A 23,611-nucleotide genomic window follows, 5' to 3' on the forward strand; every position below is an offset into this window, starting at 1 on the left:
ACCCTTCTTTATTTCTTTTTGTTTGCTCTGTTAAAATCTCTGTCTGTCCCAGAGAACCCAAACCATGCACACTTCTAGGCGGAGTAGGACAGAGCGAATTGAGATTACCAGTTGCATTTCTGGCTTTGCAGTATTTTCACTGGGGTTTTGGGCTCATCACTTCCATTCTCCCAAACTTCATTTCGCCTCTTGTTACAAAAAGGATGGTAACTTCCGTCCCCTCTTTTGCCAGGGTGGTCGTAGTTAGGGGCACACTGAGCTCCTCAGAGAAAGAAGCTTGGGGAGCATTAGGACAATCCGGGATGTCCTTCTGAGAGGCACTGAAACTCAGGCACAGGGGCTAGCAGGCCATGGGTAGCTGCCAGCCGTGGGCATCTTACAGCTGAGTGGGCACCAACAGGTGGGCACAAATAAGACACAAGACCCCCGTGGGAACCCAGGCTAGCACCAAAGTCTAGAACCCCTCTGTCTCACTGCACTGCTCTGTATGTAGGCCAGTTAGGAATTTTGAAGGATCTCATAGATTGCGGAATGGATTAGCTTTCACTGCTCCAGGGAAGAATAGGTTGGGTCTCTCTGCTTTAGGCTTTGGCTCTCTGGGCTTCTCTTTTATGGCATTGACGGGTTTCATTGTGAGTAGTTATTTAATGTAGCTTTTCTCCATTAGGCTCTAAACTCTGAGGTTAGCCTGTAGCACAGTATCCAGTACATGGTAGATGTTCCCTGAAGATTTATTGAATGGGTAAATGAAGGAAGGAAGGAAGGAGTGAGTGAAGCTTTTTCCTGATGCGTAAAACTTACCATCACGCTATCGTAGAGCTGCCGTCCTTATGATTCCTTGGTCTAACGGTGTTCAGTGGCACTTTCCTTCCCAAGTCTTTTGCACCCTCAGATCTACGGGGCCTAACTCACTCTATTTTAATACCAGCTGCTCCTCAAGGGAATGAGGGCCTTACATCCTCCTGTGCATGGACACGGGAGCTTTTCAGGGTGTCCACTGGCTGGTCATGTGTGACGGGGAAGCTATAGGCAACCTTGGCAGCAGTCCCTGAGACCATTGTTTGTTAATCTGTATTATTCCCTGCTCTGATTTCTTCCAGGCCCAGATAATAAGAGGATGGCCAGGAATGTGTTGAAATATGAAAAGCTTTTGGCAGAGAGCCCCAACCAGGTGGTAGCTGAGGCTGTCATCCAGAGGCCCAATGTACCGCACCTGCAGACCAGAGACACCTACGAGGGGTTATGTCAGACCCTGGGATCCCAGGTAGGATTCCTCAGGGAAAGAGAAAGGGGGAACAGCCTTGGCTAGAGAAAGAGAAGGTAACATTGGAACGATGTGAGGGGAAAAGGCTGATGCATTAGAAACATAAAGCTCATTTGGACAGCATCAGACTGACCACATTCTCAATCTTCCACATGCCAGTTTTTTTATACAATAGTTCCCTACTTTGGCTTCTGCTCCTAGACCCTTCATCTCTTATGCTGACTCTAAGCATTCCTTCCAGCCTACTCACTACCAGATCCCTAGCCTCTACTGCTCCTATGAGACAAATTCCAGCCCCTACTTGCTGCTCCAGCCTGTCCGGAAGGAGGTCATCCACCTGGAGCCCTACGTTGTTCTCTACCATGACTTTGTCAGTGACGGGGAGGCTCAGAAAATCAGAGGGCTTGCCGAACCGTGGGTGAGTGTCCCCAAAGCCTGCCAAAACTTCGCTTTGTGTCATCACATGCCTGGAGTTCAGGAATGTGAGAATGGGCAGCCTGGACAACTACACGCTTTATCAGTCCGGGAATTCAGAATGCCAACCATTCCATAAAATGAATCAATGATGAAAAAACTCACAGTTGTTGCTTTTGGAGGGAGGGGATTGGCTGGGGAAGGGGACAAGGGCATTTTCTGGGGTGTTGAGAACGTGCGCTCAGTATCCTGTTAGGGACGTGGAGTATGCAGCTGTGTGCATTGGTGAAAATTCAGCAAGGGGTACACTTGAGATCTGTACACACCATTATATGTAAATTTAACCTAGAAAAATCAAAAGCACCCCTCCTCCCCAATGTCAATCATTCCACATGATGGGTAGACATTTTTTTTTAAAGGGTGAAGTGATGGACAAGGTGTGATATCCTGGTGCAGATTTACAGAATTACAGAGTGGAAAGATTATTTAGTTCAACTAGATTATTTTGTTAAAGAGGAAACTGAGGCCCAGAGAGGGGGAGGGACCTGATGAAGGTCAGGCGTGTCGCTGGAGCCAGACCTGGACCATGGCAGTACGTCGATGGCTGCTCTGTTGTTCTGCCTTCTCATATCGGCTGACTGAGGCTAAATTAGTCAGTAACAGCCCCCAAATCTCAGACACAACAAAGGTTTGTTTCTTACCTATATGTCTGTCTGGGGCTGGCTGCAGTTGTGGGGCAGAACTGTCTTCCCTTGGAGACCCAGCCTGACAGAGCCACCTCCGTTTGGGACGTTTCCAGTCTCACAGGAGACAAAAAAGACAGAGACGGCAATGTACTAGCTGGCTCCTGGAACTTCTGCTTCTGTGCCTGTTTCACTGGCTAAGGCAGAGCGTGCGGCCACCGCTGCCGTCGGCCGGAGGGTGTGTCTAATCCTCCTACAGGGAAGGCTGTGCCAGCTGTGGTGCCAGCCTTGATGCCGAGGGGGAGGGGACATTTAATCCTCCCCCAGGAAGGGTGGCAAATATTTAGAAAAGTAACACAGCCTGCCTCATCGTTGTAAGCATGCTGCCTCTTTAAATGGCTGTCTCAGAATTCCTTATGTCATCGTGCCCTTGATGGTGCCCTCTTCATCCAGGCGGTCGTTTGGCCACTTGTCAACAGAACCGAGCCTGCTGCGCGCCAGACACGGTACCGGGTCCGGGACATTCGCAGAGATTTAGCATTGGCTCTTTCCCTGTAGGAGCTCACAGCGTCATGGGGAAAACGATGTTTACACCACCCTGTGATGGGCCAGAGCAGAGGTGTGTGCCGGGAGCCGTGCTAGGGCGGCATCAGAAAGTGAGCCTTCCTGCGAGGGAAAGGCAGATGGGTGAAGAGCAGATGGCAGGGGAGGGAAAAACAGAGAAGGCTGCCCGGTGCATGTAAAATTCATCCGAGTAACAGGTGGCAGAGGGATCGCAGGAAGACGAAACAATACGTGCAAGGACCCACATGCGGTGTGTTCAGAGATGGGGCGGAGCTCGCCCACGCAAGCGTGCAAGGGATGGGGTGGGAGGTGATCGGAGATGAGGCTCCACGACGAGACACCATCAGGAAGTGCCATAAATACCATGCTGGGGAGCTTGGATTTGATCCCAGACGCAGGGGGAGAGCTCTTGGACAGTTTAAACAGGAGATTGGCGTGATCAGGCCTGTTGATTTTAGGGAAGATTCTGACAGCAGACATGGATTGGAGGGATAAGAGTAGCAATAGCCATCTCATCCAGGAGCCCCTCCAGTGAAGTCTGGAATCTTTGTGCATTTTTGAGAGCATTAAGCTCCACTGGTGAATTGCAACCAAGTATCGTCAATAACTTTGGCATCTCAGTGAGCCGGTGGTAGTATTTGGCCAGCTGCTACTTTTTCCTTAGAACAACTCTGTTGTCATGGTAGCAGGACAGGCAGCCCACCCTGCAGTCCGGCAGGGCCAGGCCATCTGTTTGGCGCGCAAAGACTTTGCCACTCTCCCCCTTCCCTGAAGCTGATGTAGAGACTCTGATCCCTGTCTGGTCTTCGGCTTTGCCAGGAATAAGCCTCGGTTTACAGGGTGGGGCTGCCTCATGGAAACTAAATTCAACCCAAGCCACCGAAGCCTCTCCTGAGGCTTGAATTGAATTCATCTGCTTCCCATCCCAAACACTGCTCTCTTGTCACTCTTCCCTCTATCCACATCCCACCCATTCTTGAAGACTCAGTGGAAGCCTCATGCCTCCCTTTGCCCACTAGCCCTGCCATCTCCACTTTCGTGGGTTCTTTCCGTAAGAACATTTTTTTCAGAGCACTTTTTGGAGCCACGTACAATTAACCTCTTTCTTTTTTGAACTCAAAGCTTTTGTCACCAGTTGTCTGGTATTTAAATTTTTTCATTTATTTTGCCATTTTTGTGTTGTCTGGTATCACTAGCTGTTTCAGGGGTTAGCATCCCGTCTCCTCAACTAGACTGTAATCTAGGAGGGATCACAGGCCATCCTTGAAATGCCCATTGCAGCCAGAGTACTCTTCAAAGTGTTGCATCTGACCACATCAAGGCTTTACTTTAAACTCTTGAATGGGCCACTTGAATGTTACAAAGCTCCGTGGCCTGCTGCTGCAGACCCGCCCACAGCGTATGCCCCTCACGCTCGACGCCCCACCTCCACGAACGGGCCACGCTCCCCCAACCTCTGCGCACGCTTTTCTCTCTGCATAAGTCACTCTCCCCTTGGCCTCTTTTCACCTGTCTTTTGGGTATCCTGGGAAGCTTTCCCGTCCCTCATAAGGGACTAGATGTTGCTTCTTAGTATTTTCTTAGTGCCCTGTACTTGTCCGTTCCAGCCCCATTGCACGACTTTTGTCGCTCCATATGTTGTATTTCCCATGCCTCGCGTAGTGCTCAGCTCAGAGAACAACCAATAAGTATTTGTCCCCAGAAGTGAATGCCTTGCTGGTGTACAATAAATAATTGTCAAAGGAACTAAGTGTAAGGTGACTCCTTAATGGGGACCAGGATGGAATGAAGATGCCCTAGGATTTTTTTTTTAAAGATTTTATTTATTTATTTGACAGAGATAGAGACAGCCAGCAAGAGAGGGAACACAAGCAGGGAGTGGGAGAGGAAGAAGCAGGCTCACAGCGGAGGAGCCCGATGTGGGGCTCGATCCCATAACGCCGGGATCACGCCCTGAGCCGAAGGCAGACGCTCAACCACTGTGCCACCCAGGCGCCCCCCTAGGATTTTTCTTTAAACCACTGATGTTACCCTAGAAGAACATAAGGCAGCAACTCCTTCAGGAATCTCTCCTCTGTCCTCTATGAGGGGCTCAGGGGAGGCTGCTGGCTGAAGACTAGACAGAGGCATTATCAGTCACCTACCGATTCCCCGCATCCTGATACCGCAGAAGGATAGGCTGAAAGGAACTCCCAAGAAGGTATTGTTCACATGCTGCATTTTTTTTTTAAGATTTTATTTATTTATTCGACAGAGATAGAGACAGCCAGCGAGAGAGGGAACACAAGCATGGGGAGTGGGAGAGGAAGAAGTAGGCTCGTAGCGGAAGAGCCTGATGTGGGGCTCGATCCCATAACGCCGGGATCACACCCTGAGCCGAAGGCAGACGCTCAACCGCTGTGCCACCCAGGCGCCCCAACACATGCTGCATTTTTATAGCTGGGGAAATGGGTACAAGGAAACAGAGACTTTTCCAAAGTTGTCTACCTGGTTTAGCAGCAGAAATAGTAATCTTATAGAAGCCTCCAAGAAGGGAAAGGGTGTGTGTCTTGTGCAGTTTATTGCCCTGTGCTCTGCTCTGACTGCGAGTGAAGCGCCAGGGCTGGGTCATTAAGCACAGGACTCCGGTTCATTCATTCATTCATTTGTTCCTTTCCCTAATATCGAGCACCTACTCCCTGCCAGGCCTTCTCTGGACTCTAGGGACACGGCGCTGACAAAAGACTTGCCCTCATGGAGCTGACATTGTGATGAGAGAGGCAGAAGTAGACACATCCTTATGTAAATCTTTCTCTTTCTGTCCCCGGTAAGGTGCATTTGCAGTTAGAAGCCCCTTTATTTAAAAAGAATTTAAAATTTACATCTAGACATTCCGAACAAAATAGAAACATTTAGTTAAATTAGAGACATTGAACCTGTTTGGAATTCTCTTCCCCACATAATCAAGGCGGTTGCAGCAAAACAGATCTTGATTCTTTGTAAGGAAGGGCTTTGTCGGAATTGTTCAGGGGAGCGGGCTACCTCTGAGGGTGGAGCTTCCTTGCTGGAGGGGTTCGTTTAATACGACAGACAAACGCTAGTAGGCCGGGCCCTGTGCCACCAGGAACAAAGATGAGTGAGAAACAGCCCTTGTTCTGACAGGACTCACAGTCTAGGATGCAAAAGGGGTTCAGATATCACTTTATTTCAGTTCAGCAAGCTTTTATTGAGTGCTTACTGTCTACAAGACATGACCCTAAAGGTTATTTTCGACTCAGATTTTTTGGTCACTTATTATCTTCTGTTTTTGAGATCCATAGCTGTCACTAAATTAGCATGTGCAAGATATTTGAAGTTGGGGAGGAACTGGCGATTGTTAGGTTTACATTCAAGAGAGGGGCATGTCTATAGAAATGAGGGAGTCCTTCCCTTCACATCACGACTTGTACTTTCTCTTACGTCCTGCACACCAGCTACAGAGATCTGTGGTGGCATCAGGGGAGAAGCAGTTACCAGTGGAGTATCGCATCAGCAAAAGGTAAGAGGGGTCCTTCCTTGGCAGTGACTCTGGTCATACTTGCTGCCTGCCCTTGGGCCTGTGGCACAGCTGACTGAAGGTTGGGAACAGCCATCCAGAGATGCTGCTAGAGAACCCATAGTCATGTTTATATCTGTACATTCTCGGTGAGAGGGAGAAATTTCCACTTCCCTCACCCAAGGCCCTTTCACAGGTTGTTCTAGGGTCTGAGGACTTAACTAGGAGCCCCTTAGGGAAAGACTTGACAAAGCTTCCGTGCCGGGAACCAGAAATTAGCTGTGTAGATGTTCTCCTCAGCAGAATTGCTTTTCCAGAGAATTCAGTTCTGTTCCCATTTGGAATTTGACTTTATAAGGTTCCACTCCCACCTCCTGACTCATATTCAAAGCATGACTTGCCAATTCAGGCAAGAAGGGTGGACGGAATCTCTGGACCTGATGGCTTCTAGAGAGGCAGATTCAGCTGTGAGAGCCCAGCTTTATCCTCTCCCCTCAACTCCTGCCCCCACCCCCCTGCAGACCTTGATTTGTACTGTAAAGTCCAGACTTAACGATCAGTAAGAGGATGAGTCCCCATGAGAGCCATGGGAGATGGTGACAACAGCCTCTCTGGGGAGAGGCCAGACCTCAGGATGAGTGGATAGTTTTGTTGTCTGGGAAGTGAGGTGAATAATGAAAGCTTTGATTCAGAATCATTTGGTTTAACTTCTTTCGTCCAGTACATTTAGAGACCTTTCATACGAGGAGTTACTCTCTAAACTGTGGAAGGTCCATATGCCTCACTTTATTGCTTTTCTAACCTTTCTGACATTGTAGTGTCAAAGAGAAAATCTGACCTACTTAGAGTCGTTGTTTTTAAGGGAGTAGGTGGTATTCTCTTTACTTTTCAGATGAAGAGCCTGAGAGCCTCACCGCCCCCTCTTTTTCCTACCATCACTCTGTATGCCTTTGAGTTTTGGTTCTGTCCTCACAACTTCACTGGAACTGGTCCTTCAAAGGTCACCAGTGAACTTCCAGTTACCAAATGACTTTCCTGCCCATGAACCTTCACTGACTATCTACCACCCACAAAGACCATGGCATCCTCAGCTTTTTACAACATGTCCCGAACCTACTTTTCCAGCCTTGTCTCCCATTACTTCTTTCACAGACCAAATGCTCCCACACTTGTACGGACTGTATATTGTCATCCCTCCCTGTCTGTGCTTATGCTGTTTCTTCAGCCTGCCTGCCTGCCGTTCTTCCTTCCTTCCCTCTATCCTTCCTTCCGGCAGTCGATGTAACTCGTTCATTCACAGACATAGTCATTTCTGGCATCAGATCATTGATGCTACAATCTGCGGTGTGTTTTAGTGCCTGGCTGAAGGACACCGTCGATCCCCTGCTGGTGACCCTTGACCATCGCATTGGTGCCCTCACCGGTCTTGATGTCCAGCCTCCCTACGCAGAGTATCTCCAGGTGGTGAATTATGGAATTGGCGGTCACTATGAGCCTCACTTTGACCATGCTACGGTAACTATGGGGTCAGTGATCAATCTCCTGACGTAGGGAAGCAGGGTATTACTTACTTCTGTAAGGCAGAGCCCTTATAATGCTCTCAGGGAATACCAAGTGAAGTCTTCGAACAAAGGCTCTTGTTCCAGGAAGGTCTGAGAACCTTGGTTTCAAGCTGATTGCTGCTGACTCATTTCCTTTTGGGCCACCATCCCCCCCCCCTTTCCAAAATTTGCTAGTGGGAAGAAGAATGTGGCCCGCCATGGAGTCTTCTGTCTCACTTCACCCAGGGACTTCCCAGTGAACACTGTCCTTCTTCCAGTCACTCTCCTTTTCTTATGATCTCAACTGCCCATCTTTGCTGATGTGCACTCAGCAAATCATTTTCGAGGATTTAAAGATCTCCCCAAAATTGATCTGTAGATTCAGTCCAAACTTTATCAAAATTATAGGAGTCTTACTTTTATAGACACTAATAAGCTGATCCTAAAATGTATATGGAAATACAAAGGACCCGGGATAGCCAAAATTTTGCAAAATAACAAAGTTGGAGGACACACACTAATTGATTTCAGAATGTAATATAGAGCTACAGTAGTCAGGGCCATGTGGTACTGATATAAGGATAGACACACAGGTGAGTGGAACAGAACAAAATCCAGAAATAAGCTCACACATTTATGATCAATTGATTTTTGACAAAGGTGCCAAGGAAAATCAGTGAAGAAAAGATACCCTTTTCAACAAATGGTCCTGGGATAATTGGATATTTACTTGCAAAATAACAACAACTTTAGACCCTTACCTCATACCATATACAAAAATTAACAATGCATGATCCATAAAAGAAAAATAAAAGTGATAAATTGGACCGCATAAGAATTAAAATCATTTGCTTTTCAAAAACATCATTAGGAAATGAAAAGACAAGCCACTAAGTAGGAGAAAACATTTACAAATCCTGTATCTGACAAAGGACTTGTAATCCAAAATATATAAAGAACTTATAATTCAATAATCAAACAATTCAGGGATGCCTGGGTAGTTCAGTCGGTTAAGTGTCTGCCTTTGGTTCATGTCATGATCTCAGGGTTCTGAGATCGAGCCCTTCTTTGTCTGTCTCTGTGCTCAGCAGGGAGTCTGCTTCTCCCTCTCCCTTTGCCCCTACCCTATTAAATAAATAAAATCTTTAAAAAAAAAAGACAACTCAATTTTTTCCTTTATCTGTCATCTATCTATCTATCTATCTATCTATCTATCTATCTATCTATCTATCTATCTAAGTAGGCTCTACAACCAACGCGGGGCTTGAACTCACAAACCTGAGATCAAGGGTTGCATACTTTGTCAACTCAGCCAGCCAGGCACCCTATAACTCAATTTTTAACAATGGGTTTATTTGAATTAATATTTTGAATAACAAAATAAGATAAATGAATGGCTAATAAGCACATGAATATATGCTCAATGTCATTAGGGAAATAGAAATTAAAACCACAATGAGATAGCACCATAATTCTATTACAGTGGCTAAAATAAAAAAAAACAGATCACATCAAGTGTTGATGGAGATGTGGAGGAACTCGAACTTTCATACATTGCTGATGGGAATGTGAAATGGTACAGCCACTTTGGAAAACAGTTTGGCAGGTTTTTAAAAAAGATTTTATTTATTTGAGAGATAGAGATGAGCGGGATGTGGGGGCAGAAGGAGAGGGAGAAACAGACTCCCTGTTGAGCAGGGAGCCCGACAAAGCAGGGCTCGATCCTAGGACCCAGGATCATGACCTGAGCTGAAACAGACGCTTAGGCGACTGAGCCTCCCAGGCTCCCCAGTTCGGCAGTTTCTTAGAAAGTTAAATATACACCTACATACGATGTAGCCATTCCACTCCTAAGCATTTTACCCAAGAGAGAAGGAAATACATGTCCATACAAACACTTGTACAAGAATGTTTATATCAGATTTATTGGTAACAGCTCAGAATCATGAACAACCCAAGTGCTTATCAACAGGTGAATGGATAAACACATTTTTCTATACCTACATAATGGAATACTACACAGCAATAAAAAGGAATTAACTACTGTGGATACATCCAACAATACAGATGAACCATAAAAACTCTATGCTAAGTGAAAGAAGCCAAACAAAAAAAGACTACATATTTTATGATTCTGTTTATATGAAATTTCTAGAAAAGGCAAGACTATAGAGACAGCACATCAGTGGTTACCCGGGGTTGAGGGTAGAACAGGGATTGACTACAAACTGACATGAGGGAACTTTTAAAGCTGAGGCAAGAGTTCTAAAATTGGATTGTGGGAGTGCTGCACAACTATTAAAGTTTACTAAAGCTCACTGAAAAATACTCTTACAGTGGGTGAATTTTATGATATGTAAATTATATCTCAGTTAAACTGTTCTATGATAAAAGAGCGTATCTCTTTAGCAAGTAATTGGGAACTCCAGTCTTACGACTTGGTGTTCCTAGAGAATAATTCTCTGTAATACCATATCTGCTAATTCCTTTATTTCACTGAACCTGAAGTTAACCTCATATAGTACTTTCACTACTGACAAGCAATTCTGTTTGATTAGTGCAGTTGACACTTGAACAACACAGGCCAACCCCTTGCACAGCCAAGAATTTATATAAAATTTTGACTCTCCAGAACTTAAGTACTTAACATAAACAGTTGATTAACACATTTTGTATGTCATATGTTTCATATACTGTAATCTTACAATAAAGTAAGCTAAATAAAAGAAAATGTTATTAAGAAAATCGTAAGGAGGGGGGCGCTTGGGTAGCGCAGTCGTTAAGCGTGTGCCTTTGGCTCAGGGCGTGATCCCGGCGTTCTGGGATCGAGTCCCACATCGGGCTCCTTCTCTGGGAGCCTGCTTCTTCCTCTCCCACGCCCCTACTATGTTCCCTCTCTTGCTGGCTGTCTGTCACATAAATAAATAAAATCTTTAAAAAAAAATCGTAAGGAGGATACATTTACAGTACTTGTTGGAAAAAAACCTGCATACAAGTGGACCTGCACAGTTTCAACCCATATACAATTCACTTAAATGAGTAGCTAATAGTAAAGGAAAAAAAGTAAGTGAGTACCTGCCAGCAGGGGTGGGTACTCAACTAGCTGTGGCTCAAGGCTAGATCCCATATGTGACACCCCCATTTTTCTCCCTGTCGTATGTTGGAATCCTGACTGTCCCTTTGGTGCCATGTGCATAAAGTAATGATATGTTCTATTTTTGTCTCAGTCACCAACCAGCCCACTGTACAGGATGAAGTCTGGGAACCGAGTTGCAACATTTATGATCTATGTGAGTCTTGCTTTGGTTGGACCAGGGCTTCTTATTTAATGATTATACTGCTTCTATTTTATGGTTTTCAAAGCAATATAAGACACTGATTTTATCTAATACAGCACAAAAATCTCTGGGACTTTTGTGATTTTCAGACAGCATTTTTATTAGGCACTGTAGGAGACAAAGAAATAGAAGAGTTCCTGCCATCAAAGAGCTTACAGTGCACAGACTTAAATATGACCTTGTCATCGGCAGTGATTAGGATGGGAATACGGTTAAACACTGAAGCCAGGAGATCTAGGACCTGACCAACACAGGAAGGGGATGTGAGAGTCTCTCTCTTTGAGGTCCTACGGACTAGTTGGTGTTGGAAGGCATGGACCCATGGATGAGGTTGAGGAGCCATGAGGGGAAAGAAGGGAAGAGAAAGGAGACAGCTAAGATTACAGGAGGGAAGAACAGAGATGTCTACTGAGAAATTCAGTAAGTGTTGCTGTCTTACATGTAGTGAAAATTCTCTTTCCTGTCCCCCCATAAAATCTGCATTATACCTCCTTAACAAATACATTGGCCTCCTCTCCTAATTTCTGACCCGATTCTAGGAATCAAACCTTCCCTGCAGATCACGTAGGTTTACTTCCTTCTCTATGGGCCAGTCATAATTTCAGTCGTCTGTCACTTGAATTATAAGAGGTATATGACTGTTAACTGAAGGGATAAACATGTTAATAGAAGGGCTGTACATAACATCCAAAGATGAAGTCCTGCTTTCGGGCACATTAGAATAGCACACCCCCACCCCAGCATTCCCTCTTTTCTCAGTGCTGTGTTGTCTCCACAGTGCAGCCAAGAAAGGACAACCAGAGGCCACACTTCATGGCCTGTAATGCTGGGGATTCATTGTAGTTCTTCCTGTGACTCGGTTTTATACTTTCTGCAGAACCAGAGGCTGCCGCTTCCAGGGGTGTCTGGCCTCTAGTGGTCATTCTGAGTGTTCTGATCAGGCATAGAGGGACGTCAGCTCTCCAGGCAGGGGCATGTCTTGTATCAGCAGCTGGTTGCATCTCTGGTTGATGACTCAAGATGACGTGGGAAGTCACAGGCAGTGAAGAATACTGGTATCAAGCAAAGCATAGGACATCTAGGGGCCAGTATCTCTCTGTTCCTTACCTCCCTAATATCTCCTACCTCTGGTTGCCTGGTTACTGAGGCTCAGTTACTAATGGTAGGGGTAGCATGGATGCAAGAGCCCTGCAATTTTAAATGGCAAAATGCAAGTGTGTGTGTGTGTGTGTGTGTGTGTGTGTGTGTGTGTGTGGAGGGGGGTGAGTATACACACGTGTGCATGTACATTTGAGTATAAGCATTTGTGATAGTGGAATGGAATGCACTTAGAGTTAGTTGGCCTAATTCCAGTTCTACCACTTAATATGTGGCCGCAGCGCAAATCACATCGATTCTTTGAGCTTGTTTTCTTGTCCTGCACCTCCTCGTTGGGTTTTCGTGAGGATCTGATGACATAATGTAAGGGGACGTCACTCTGTAAAGTTTTATCCAATAGGTTTCTATCACTGCATCCCAGAAGCAGGTATAGGACCCCTTAAAGGGGCATTGACACCATGGGACCTAGGACGTGCCAGATTATCCCAATTCTTTCATCTTCAGGTTGAGGTAAAGACTGTTACAAACATTTCTAACGACAGACATTAAGGTGTATGGAGACTCTAAGAGTAATACTGTAGGGAGAAAATAATCTATAAGATGTGCAGAGGACTGAGCTGAAATCAAGTTAGTAATTTTTTATTCAAACTGGAGATCAGTCCCAGTACAAAACAGTGGAAGGTTTACTTCACCCCACTGATCTTACAATCCTGCTCAGGAGCTAATTCTTAGCACACAGGTCAGATTCTCTTTTCAGTTTGTTCGATAAGTCATTCCTTCCCGCCATACTGCAAAACCGCACGGAAAGGAACGCAGGTGAGTGCAGGCTCCCGCTGTGTATCTTGCTTACATCCATAGCCGCTGACAACAGGGGCTACCACGGAATCATCCCGGTAGTTACTTGAACACAAGGAACAAATTGGTGCTCTCATCGACCTTCCCGAGGGGCTACGGGGGAGCCAGGAAATGCTAAACATCACCACTGCCACCTCCAGGTTCTTAACCATGTCACTTCAGCTTCCTCTAACAAGTGCCAACATCCTAACTCCTAACAGGCGAATGTGGATCCACCCCCGTTCTGGTAGACAGGGTGAGGTCGGACTGGCTCTGCATGTTGCACCACTGGTGAGAAAGTAATTTAGCATTACGTATCAAAGGTATCCAATGTATGCATACACTCTTGACTCAGTAATACTAATGGTCCAGACTCTTTCTCATGAGAACAGTGTTAAAATGAAAAAAAAAAAAAGATTTTACTAAGAGTTGCTTATAATAGCAAACATTTGGAAATAGCCTGAATGTTCAAGGGTATAGCATGAAGACTGTGAGCGAGGGCTCTGTAGTTAGCATTGGCTCAGTTCAAATCGGGCTCAGTCACAGAGTGATGTGACCTTTTGTTAAGTACTGAATCTCTCTGAGACTCAGTTTCCTCATCTGTTAAATGTGAATTATAACAATAATAATTCTAACTTATAGGATTGTTGTAAGGAATAAGTGAGATAATATACCTATAAGGACTTAGTATAATGTCTAGCATATAGTCAGTGCTGAATAAATGCCCAGTTAGTATGTAAATTACAACAGTGCCTTTTTCTCAATATGATGAGTAGTATTTGTATTTTCCTGTGTTTTTAAATTTTTTATATATTTCTTTGACAATCAGAAGAAAAAAGTTCATATTAAGAGAAGACATCTACAATTCTAGAATATATCAATGGTGAAACTCCTTAGCTGAGGTTACCTAGAATGGGATGAGTGGTCTGGAAAGCATGCCAAAGCTGCCATCAGTGGTTCCTACAATGCCCAACTTTGAAAACTGATTGTAATATAAACAGTGCTCTGTAAGCCACAGTCATGATCTGTTAGTGGGCTGGGAAATTAATTTAGTAGATGTGGTCAGCATTTAAGAAATCTGAACTAGAACAGAATAAAATAATATGGACAATAACAAAGGATATCTCATGTAGTAAGAATGTTTAATGAAACTTTTACTTCAGGGGTGTGTGTGTGTCTTTGGTTGTGATATACACCAGATTTCTTCCTGAGGGTCTCCAACTTCAAATCAACTTACCGTAACCCTCAATAAGGATGTTAGCTGGAAGGATAAAGAAAGGGGGTGGTTCCTAAAGGCTGTCCTCTTGTGGCCCTGCAGGTAAACAATGATGCCAGGGAGTAGGCTCCCTTAATTCCTAAGTTGGGTGATTATCTTTCAATAAGTATTTCTCCCAGAGCTGAAATAGGGGGACACAGGAAGGATTCTATGCAGAAATGACATCAGATGTCAAGTGGGGCAGGGTTGGGTGGTCAGGGACCATTTCAACGCTGGCTCTTTGGCATTGTAGCTGAGCTCCGTGGAAGCTGGAGGAGCCACTGCCTTCATCTATGCCAACTTTAGCGTGCCTGTGGTCAAGGTGAGTGGGGGTCTGGTCCCAGTACATGACGGTAATAAGAGTGCAGAACTAACACCTGAGCTTCCGTGTTGTCTGTGAGTGCAAGCTTATTCCTGGGAGGAGGGATAAAAAGGTATTTTCCCCTGATTCTCAGAATCAAAGATAATTCCTCAATTTAGATGACCACATGTGACTTGTGCGTCTATTTTTAAATTTTATGGCTACTTATATTACAAGTAGATGATTACATGTCTGCCTTCTCTATTACGATAGGACTCAAAGGTGAGAACTGTCTTTGGTGACCCTTGGATCCTTTAGAGCAACGGGTTCCTCAGGCATTCATTCAGGAAACACTGAGGGCCGAAAGCACTGAGGGTACAGAGGAAAACTCATAGCCCTTATCCTCCAGGAGCTCACAGAGACGTTAACAGGCAGTAACAGCATATTGCAGTAAGAGCTATGAGATCACGTGAGGCACAGAGGGCCATGTGATAAGAGGTTTCATTTCCCCCCAGTTTCAGACCCATCAAGCTCCTTCAAAGCCCTTACCTAACTGGGGAATGAAATGAAGATTGGTACCGTGCCTATAAAACACTTAGCACAGCACCGGGCACATCGTAAGCATTGCCTAAGTAAAGGCAGGGGGTTGGTGTCTCTTCTAGACTTGGGAATGTAGAAGCTGTTGGTGCATTCTGGAAAGCTCTCATTACCTTGGGCTTTGACAGCTTCTAATGGCCAAGGTTAAACTAAGTCTATAGGAATTGTAGGGGAAAAAGCCGTGCATTGGGGAGAAATGGACATACAGGATTTGTCAAGACACCTGGGTTTGAGTCTCGACTTTGTTCCTTCTTAGTTGCATTACTTAAAGCCCCTAATCCTCAACTTCCTTGCTTATAAAGTGGGGAGTATGATAAAGCCTGCTTCCTGGGGGTATTATTGGTTAAGTGCCTGAGGAAGGGTAAGCATCTGATTAAGTTCTTAATTGTATAAGGAATATTTTGTTCTGCTTTGTGGTTTTTGCGGAGGGCCTCTCCTCTGGGATCCAATGACATCATGTGTTCCTTTCTCCTAGCACTTGCCACACTGTCTTGTCCTCCTCTGTTTTTATATCTGTTTCTCCTATAAGACTGTGGGCTCCTGAGAGCAGAATTGGATATGATTTGTCTCTGAATCCTCAGGGCCTGGAGCAGAGTAGGCCCTCAATAAATGAGGTATTCATGAAGGAATGGGTGAATGGCAACTTACGCCATTTTGTGCCATGTTATACATGCCTTGCCCCCAATCTGCATGGACAGTTTTCTCATTTAATGATATGCATGCATTTGTCCTTAGTCATAGTCATGTACTTCCAAAGGACTGAAATTCTGGGCTGACCCTCTCTGGGGTGGGCCCTTTTGTTTTCAGAATGCGGCACTGTTTTGGTGGAATCTGCATAGGAGTGGTGAAGGGGATGGTGATACACTTCATGCGGGCTGTCCTGTCCTGGTGGGAGATAAGTGGGGTAAGGCCTGCCTTTCTGGGCATGAGAATTGGGTGAGGGGTTCAGAGTAAAGTCAAATAGAGGGTGGATGGAAAATAGCATAGCCCTGTCGTCCCAAAAGCTTCCTTATAGTGCCACATTATATTGAGATGATCAGCTTGTGGGTTAGTTGCCCCCAACAGATTGGGAAGCCTTAAAGGGCAGAGATCCTCTCACAGAGCAGGTGTCAGTGAAAGTTTACTGACCTGACCAGATAGGCACTGATTCCTGAGCACAGTTGAGGAGGAAAATGGTCCTAAGTTCCAGCCCTCTAACCCAAGGAGAGAACCATCAAGCCACTATGTGTCCCATTTAGTGCCTCCCCGTGAGGAGATGGTCACAAGGAAGAGATAAATAGATAAATAAGCAGATGTATTTATGTCATGTATGTGTCCAAAAGCACTTAGTTCTGAAGACAGAAAAAGAAGTCGACCAGACTCTCATGCTGAGATGGTCATTGCCAAGAGAAACCACCCCTTTTTTCTCATTGCACCAGGGGGAGGGTGGACTTTCAGGAGCTACATGAATGAAGAGTGAGTGAGTACCCAGGGTTTGACAATGAGTCTGTAGTAGACAGGACCCTGTCAGAGACTTTTTCTAGGGGACAATGTCCTCTGTGCTATTTATCTTTGCCAGCAGCAACAGACAGTAGTCTGTCGCAGGGCTGGAACTAGGGTGAGGCAAGTGAATTGCCCAAGATGCAGAATGGAAGCGGCCCTTGCATGACCCTGTGAGTGAGCATTGTTGCTGTCTGCTCTGTTGAGCCTGTTCTCTTATTCCCCATTCTCTCCCAGTGGCCAACAAGTGGATACATGAGTATGGACAGGAATTCCGCAGACCCTGCACCTCAAGCCCTAAAGACTAAAATGTTGGCATGTTGGCCGAGAGAAGCTGGTGGAGTCCTGCGGCTTTCCAGAGAAGCCAGAAGCCAAAGGCCAGGCTAGGAGAGGAGAAAGGAGAGCTACCTTCTGGAAGACGGCCTTGTCAGCGTTGCTTGTTCCTTGCAAAAGGAAGTGGTCTGTACCCGGGAACACCTGAGAATTCTTCTCAAACCATCAGTCAGAGTAGAATGGATGGGCAATACAAAGAAGGGTGCAAGAAGGCCAGAGGGAGAAGTTTCTGGGGCTTAGGCACTCTAGAATGGAAACAGGATATATCAGAAGTCCCTGGGGTTTGGTCAGTGGGGTTTTTGCCACTCTGAGCCTTGACCACAGGGGCCCAGAAGTGGCAATGAGGACACCTGCAGGAGGGGGCTAGCCTAACCCGCATGGCTTCCTGCCCTTCTCCCCACTGACTTCTCCTGAAGACTGAGCAGGGACTGTCTCCATAACAGGAGTGTACCTCATAGGATTTTTTTTTCCAAGCAGAATGAAACTTTCTTTTTTTTATATGATGATTTTTTAATACAGCCATTAAAAATGTCTACAAATCATTTTTCACAACCAAGAATATTCTTACGTTATAACATTGAATTAAAAAAATACATAAAAATGTATTTATGCTATAATCTCAATTCGGCTCACCTCCCACCATTCCCCTCTCATTATATTCCAGACCCATGACATTCTTTCTGTTCCTAAAATCTATGCTCATCGCCATCAGCATCGTTCCTACCTTCCGGGTCTTTGCATTTGCTACTCCTTCAGACTCCCCATGGCCAGGCTCTTCTCATCAGCCCACTCTGGGCTCAGTGTCACTTCAGACCTCTCTTCCCTCATCATCCGACTCGCCAGCCATTTTCTTTCATGTTAACTGATTTTATTTTCTTCATAACACATTTCTCAAATCACTCTGGTCATTTGTGGTCAGTTGTCTTCCCTGCAGGGTGAGTGCTTTAAGGACCCCACTATACTTTGCCCATGCTTCTCGAATAGCCCCCAGTGCGCTGAATTTCAGTGTTTGTTTGCCTGCTGCTTGCACTAGACTCTGCACCCCTCCTCCGTCTTGGTCTCCCCAGAAGAAGGTTTGGCTCAAATAAGTAGGCATTCAGCAAGTATTTTTGGATAAATGAATAAAAAGGCACCTTTTGAGCTGCGCTTTGGAGGACTGGTAGAATTTTTATAGTGGAGTCCAATGAGGAGAAGCATTTCCCAGCAGAAGGATGAGCATGAGCTAGGGCTGTATTGATAAGTGACTGTAATGTTTGAGCGCTGGGGCAGAGCACATTCCAGGCAACTTGGCTCAGGTGCCTCAATGGGGCGGGAGTGTGTGTCTCGCTCACAAAGAAGGCACACAGTTAAAGGACTGGGTGGCCGCTGGGTGGCCTCTGCCCTGTCCCGGCACTGCACACTTCAGGATTGCTGCTTCCCAGGCTTGTGCCCCTAGGGAAAGGGTTCTAATGGGCTGATATCCAGCTTCCTCCAGGGCCTCAGTGAACACCTGGTCACATCTTCGGTATTTCTGCTGAGTGTCCCAAAATTCTGTAACTCCTCTCACTAAATTACTAAATTTTGTCATGCAGGGGAGGGAATTTTACCTCTACTCTTCTTTATTCTTAGCTGAGGCCTCCGTAATAAAAGACAGATTAACAAGAGAAAAACAGACGTTTATGAACATGTATGCCTCATGGATACATGGGAGACACTGAGGGAAAAATGACTAACTCCCCCATGGCTTAGAATTCAGGATTAAACATCATCTTAATAGGGGAAGGGGAGGGGGAGACGTAGGCCTCTTAGGGGAGATTTTTAGGAAAGATGAATGGGCCCTTAGAAAAACAGATGAGCGCTATGGTAGTTTGTGACAAAGTCTGTCTGGGTGTAGTGTCTGCTTCCAGTCTCTCCTGTGATGAGTCAATCTTCCCCAGTTGCAGAAACTTCCAGGGAGGAGATTTATGACAACTGACTTCCGTTTGGAGGATCTGTCTTTAGGGAGATAAGGGGAGTTCAGAGAGAGCCGCTCCCTGCATTTGTTGTTTTTCAAGTGCCTATAGCTCAAAAAAAATGTGCCAGAGCGGCATATTTGGGGGTGGCATGGTCTGCTACCCTCAGTCACATACTGAGGCTCCAGAGGACTGGGCCTGAAACAGAAAGCTACTGTCTACGAGCAACACAGCTCCCCTTCTTTACAGCTGCAGGCATCAGAGCCGGGCCTTCTCAGAACTGCGGGGTCGGTCTCAGCTGGTAACAGCAGCGGTGAACTTGGTGAGTTTACCATTCTAGGGGCACTGTTCTAAGGGCTTATGTGTGTCAGTGATTTAATGTTCACCCCAACCGTATAAGGTCAATGTAGTATTATGCCTGTTTTACAGATATGGAGGCAGCGGTGCAGTTAAGTAACTTGCCCAAGTCCCATAGTCTGGCTCCAAACCTTGTGCTTTTAAACCACTACTTTCGCAATGTCTGCCATGTGGCAATTTATCACACATCCTGATCAGGCGACTGAGGGCCAAGAACTGTCTGGCAAGGAGTGCTTGCTGAGCATTTCCCAGGGGCAGACCTAGGCCCAGGCATGCTGCAGGGGTGCTGAGAGGTGCAGAATGCAGTCCCTGGGAGCGGATGGCCAGTAGGGAGAGGAGACATGTGCATCCAGTGTTAAATGGAAGTTAAGCACAATGTGGAAAGGTTGCATGCAGTAAGAGAAGAATTCTTGAACGCTGCAGTCCAGAGCTGAAGGGATCGCTGTGGCTTGGGGTAGCCTCATTTGTTTACCCAAATCACATAGCCAAAGTGCTGACTCAGTGCCAAGCCCTTGCAGGAACCCGGTATGGAGAGGAGAATTTAGATGCTGACCCTGCCTAGATCCTCGAATCATCGTTAAGACAGCGTAGCCACAGGTGGAAACGGACACAGCACTGAGAAGCTCCTCAGAGGCTTCCTGGGAAGGACAGACTGACCAGCTCTTGAGGGAACCTCAAGAAGGAAAAGAAGGAAAGGCAGGGCTGTGCAAACAGGGGGAATGCCTGTCCCTTGAGCTATGAATAGTACCGCCTTACTTCTGGTCAGTATGTCAGTTTTCAAAACACTTAGCACTCCTCTTGAACCTCACCTACCCAGGGAGGAAAAGAGAGCAGGCATCATGGAAAGCAAGGTCTGGAATGGTTAGTGGCTTGCCTGGGGTTACATAGTAGAGCTTGGCCTGAGGCCTGGTCTGTCTCTTTTACCAGTGCTCTTTCCATTCAGTGGTTATCAAAGGTATGTCCCTCCATTGTACCACAACTGGAGTGGAAAGGCCTTTTTCTTTTGTATTTGCACCAATCTCCACGCCCTCAGAAACTCTGACTAGTCCTGCTAGAAAGTGGGATGCTTTGGGGCCCTAACAGTGCTTAGTGGGTAGGTAGCTAATTCAGGATAGGGCTGACTGTGGTTTGGGGCACTACTTGTTTGTAATTTTGTTTCTTTCTTGCACTGTTCTTCGGTCTTTTTTCTAACGACCTTGTCCAAGTGAGCTGTTGTATCACTCCAACAAGCCTCACTCCAGAGAATATTCTTTTAAGTAAATGACTATCATCGTTATCACTGGTGACCATATTCTGGCCATACACTGTAGGCCAGGCACTGTGCTAAGAACTTAGGCGTACTTGTCTCCTGCAGTGCTTACAATGAGATAGGTACTAGTATCTCCATTTTGCAGATGAGAGAAACTGAGGCAGAGAATGTGTAACTTGCCTGAGGTTACACAGCTATGAAGTGGCAGAAGCAGGACTCAAATCCAGGTCTGTCTCCAAAGACCTTAACTAGCCAGCTGTTGTCTGCATTGCATGTTATTTCGCTGTGGTTGTTTTGCTCCCACTGACAGTACTGTCTTTGGAGCCAGTATTTTTTGAGAGGAGTCTCTTACCCTTTCCCAGGTGTTGAGAGGTCCATCCTTTCTGCCTCTGATGCCTAATAGTTAGAATCCTGTCAGATGTAGGTATTTGTTGAATACACAAATGAATCACCTCAATTCCACAGAGCTACATGAACACCTATTGTGTGAACAGCTCCATGCTACGTGTTCCATGAGAATCCAAGAAAACGAGGAGGCCTGCTCACTGCCCTTGAGCCAAATTAGCAGACACCCAAATGTAAGAATAGCTAATTGGATATAATCAAGTGGAAAACTGTGTGGTGTTACCCTAAGGATCACAGGAGCTGGGAGAAAGGGCAGAACCCTATGGCTAGAGTGGGCGGAAAGGGCTTCCACGTCGGGGCCCCAGGAACACAACGGAAAGAACGTGTGCGGATAGAGGGCAGGGAGCAGCTACCACCTCACTTTTATACACAAGGGGACAGGAGAGCTGAGCTGTTGGGGAGAAGGAAGTGAGAGGGTGTTAATCCTGGGGGTCCTTGTCCAGCAGTGCCAAGGGCAGACAGCACAAACTGCCCTTTCATGGAACCGTTCAAAGAGTCTCCTGTCTGGGGCACTCGGCTGCTCAAGCTGGGAGAAGGCAAAGGAGAGGGGGTGGGGTGGGGAGAAGGGATATTGGTAGGCAGACTGCTGTACACTTAGCAAAACTATGAAATCCCTTCAAAGCTAGGGAGAGGAGACAAACATTTGTATCTACTCTGTGCCAGCTATTTTACCTCCCTTGTCGTACAACAATTACCCCTTTTGGCAAAGGAGGAAAAGGAGGCTCAAAAAAAAAAAAAAAAACCCAAAAAGTAAATTCACAGAAGAGCTGGGATCTGGGGCATGGAGTTTCTCCCCACCAGCTGCTTCTAAACAGCCTCTTTTTCTCTGGACTTTTCTTTCTTCCTCACCTTGGAGTCCCCACAATTTTCTCCCACTTTGGAAGGAGAGCCTGCCCCACCCCCCTCTTTTATTCGTTTCCTCGGTCACTTGATCCTTCCCAGGAAGTGCTTGATTGGCCTGTTCCCAAGGTCTGAATGACTGAGGGTCCCTGGAGTCTCTGCCAGGAGCATATTTGCATATGAAGTGGGTCGCCCCTGGTGAAATCAAAGATTATTTCAAAGAAATGAAGTGCTAAGGGGAAACTCTTTTTGGCTAAGAGTTTGAACACATGGCTCAGATGGATCCCCATGGATAACTACCGGCTCCATGTTCTTTAAAGTTTTCCACTTTTCAGATGGAGCATAATAAAAGTAATGACCATTATACCTCTTGTTCATCTGCTTATCACCTTATGGGCCAGGAGGGCAGCAGTTACTCCCCCACGTGTAAGAGGCCAGCCATTTGGCTAGTCCCTGTTTCCAAGGTTCGCCTGGCTGCAGGCTGGGGTTTTCTAGCAAACTGCTGAGAGAGGAAACCAGCTCTAGGAATAAGGGAGCCTCTTGAGTTTACATAACATTCTGAGCCCTGGACCCAGACTGAGAATGTGTTGATTCTGGCCACTAGTGGGGCAGCCAGCTGGGGCAGAAGAGTTGGCTCAGAAACTCCGTTCCTGCAGGGGAGAGCGTAACTATCTTTTGGTTCCTCTACTCCTGTTGCAGGCTCTCTTCCTGCTCTTTCCTTGTGAAGTCCTGACCTTTAACTCCCTACCCCCAGTTCTGATGACAGACCCCTGAACCCAACTGAAGAATCCTTGGCATCTTACTGTCCAATTTGTCTTGTTCATTCCACCTCCAAGATAAAGAGCCTTTCCTCCTAGGATCTCATCCCTGCAGCCATTGTCCTAGTTAAGTACACCTTTGCCTTTTACCTGACTGCCACACTGCCTTTTTACTGTCTTCCTGCCTGGAGTCTGGTGTCTACCAATCCATCTACACAGGATACTGGAGTTCCTTAACTTCTGACAACTCCCCATTCTTTCTTCTTTTCTTTCTTCCTTCTTTCTCTCTTTCTCTTTTTAAGATTTTATTTACTTGAGGGAGAGAGAGAGAGAGGGAGCAAGTGCATGAGCAAGGGGGAGGGGCAGAGGGCAGCCGGCTCCCCACTGAACAGGGAGCCTGATGCTGGGCTAGGTCCCAGGACCCTAGGATCATGACCTAAGCCAAAGGCAGATGCTTAGTCTACTGGGCCACGCAGGCGTCCCTGACAACTCCCCATTCTTGCCACTCAAGGCCTTTATGTCCTGCCTCCTGCTGACTCTCCTGTCAGCCTCTACTCCAACCATACTAATCCCACTAATGTACCAGTTCTCAGACTGAGTTTCAAGTGTGCTGGACTTGGGTATGCTGACCCCTCTACCTGCAATGTGTTTTATTTCCCTTCCTTCTATACCTCCACCTTGTGATGATGCTTCAAAGCTCAGTTCAAATGATACCTCTTTATGCAGCCACCCCCCACCTGTTTTCAAAGAGGTTTAGTTGGCCCCTTCCTCTTTACACAGTCTGTCTAGACTATGAGCCCTTTGAAGGGCCTCATTATTTATCTCTATCTCTAAAGTCCGTTGGAAGATTGGTACA

At 46.1% G+C, this 23,611-nt stretch overlaps 1 protein-coding gene across 1 annotated transcript in view; it reads left to right on the forward strand.

Annotated features, from left to right (window-relative positions):
* Positions 1-17,340, forward strand: part of P4HA3 (prolyl 4-hydroxylase subunit alpha 3) — a 40,357-nt gene extending 23,017 nt beyond the window's left edge. The window contains exons 7-14 of the mRNA XM_034667600.1: positions 1,101-1,264; positions 1,506-1,682; positions 6,378-6,442; positions 7,795-7,954; positions 11,208-11,270; positions 14,759-14,827; positions 16,211-16,307; positions 17,120-17,340. Coding sequence (XP_034523491.1) covers positions 1,101-1,264; positions 1,506-1,682; positions 6,378-6,442; positions 7,795-7,954; positions 11,208-11,270; positions 14,759-14,827; positions 16,211-16,307; positions 17,120-17,190 — 866 coding nt within the window. The 3' untranslated portion in view covers positions 17,191-17,340. The remainder of the gene's footprint in view (positions 1-1,100; positions 1,265-1,505; positions 1,683-6,377; positions 6,443-7,794; positions 7,955-11,207; positions 11,271-14,758; positions 14,828-16,210; positions 16,308-17,119) is intronic.
* The last annotated feature ends 6,271 nt before the right edge of the window (positions 17,341-23,611 follow it).

Source organism: Ailuropoda melanoleuca, chromosome 8 (assembly GCF_002007445.2).
Source record: "Ailuropoda melanoleuca isolate Jingjing chromosome 8, ASM200744v2, whole genome shotgun sequence".
NCBI classification, from domain to species: domain Eukaryota; kingdom Metazoa; phylum Chordata; class Mammalia; order Carnivora; family Ursidae; genus Ailuropoda; species Ailuropoda melanoleuca.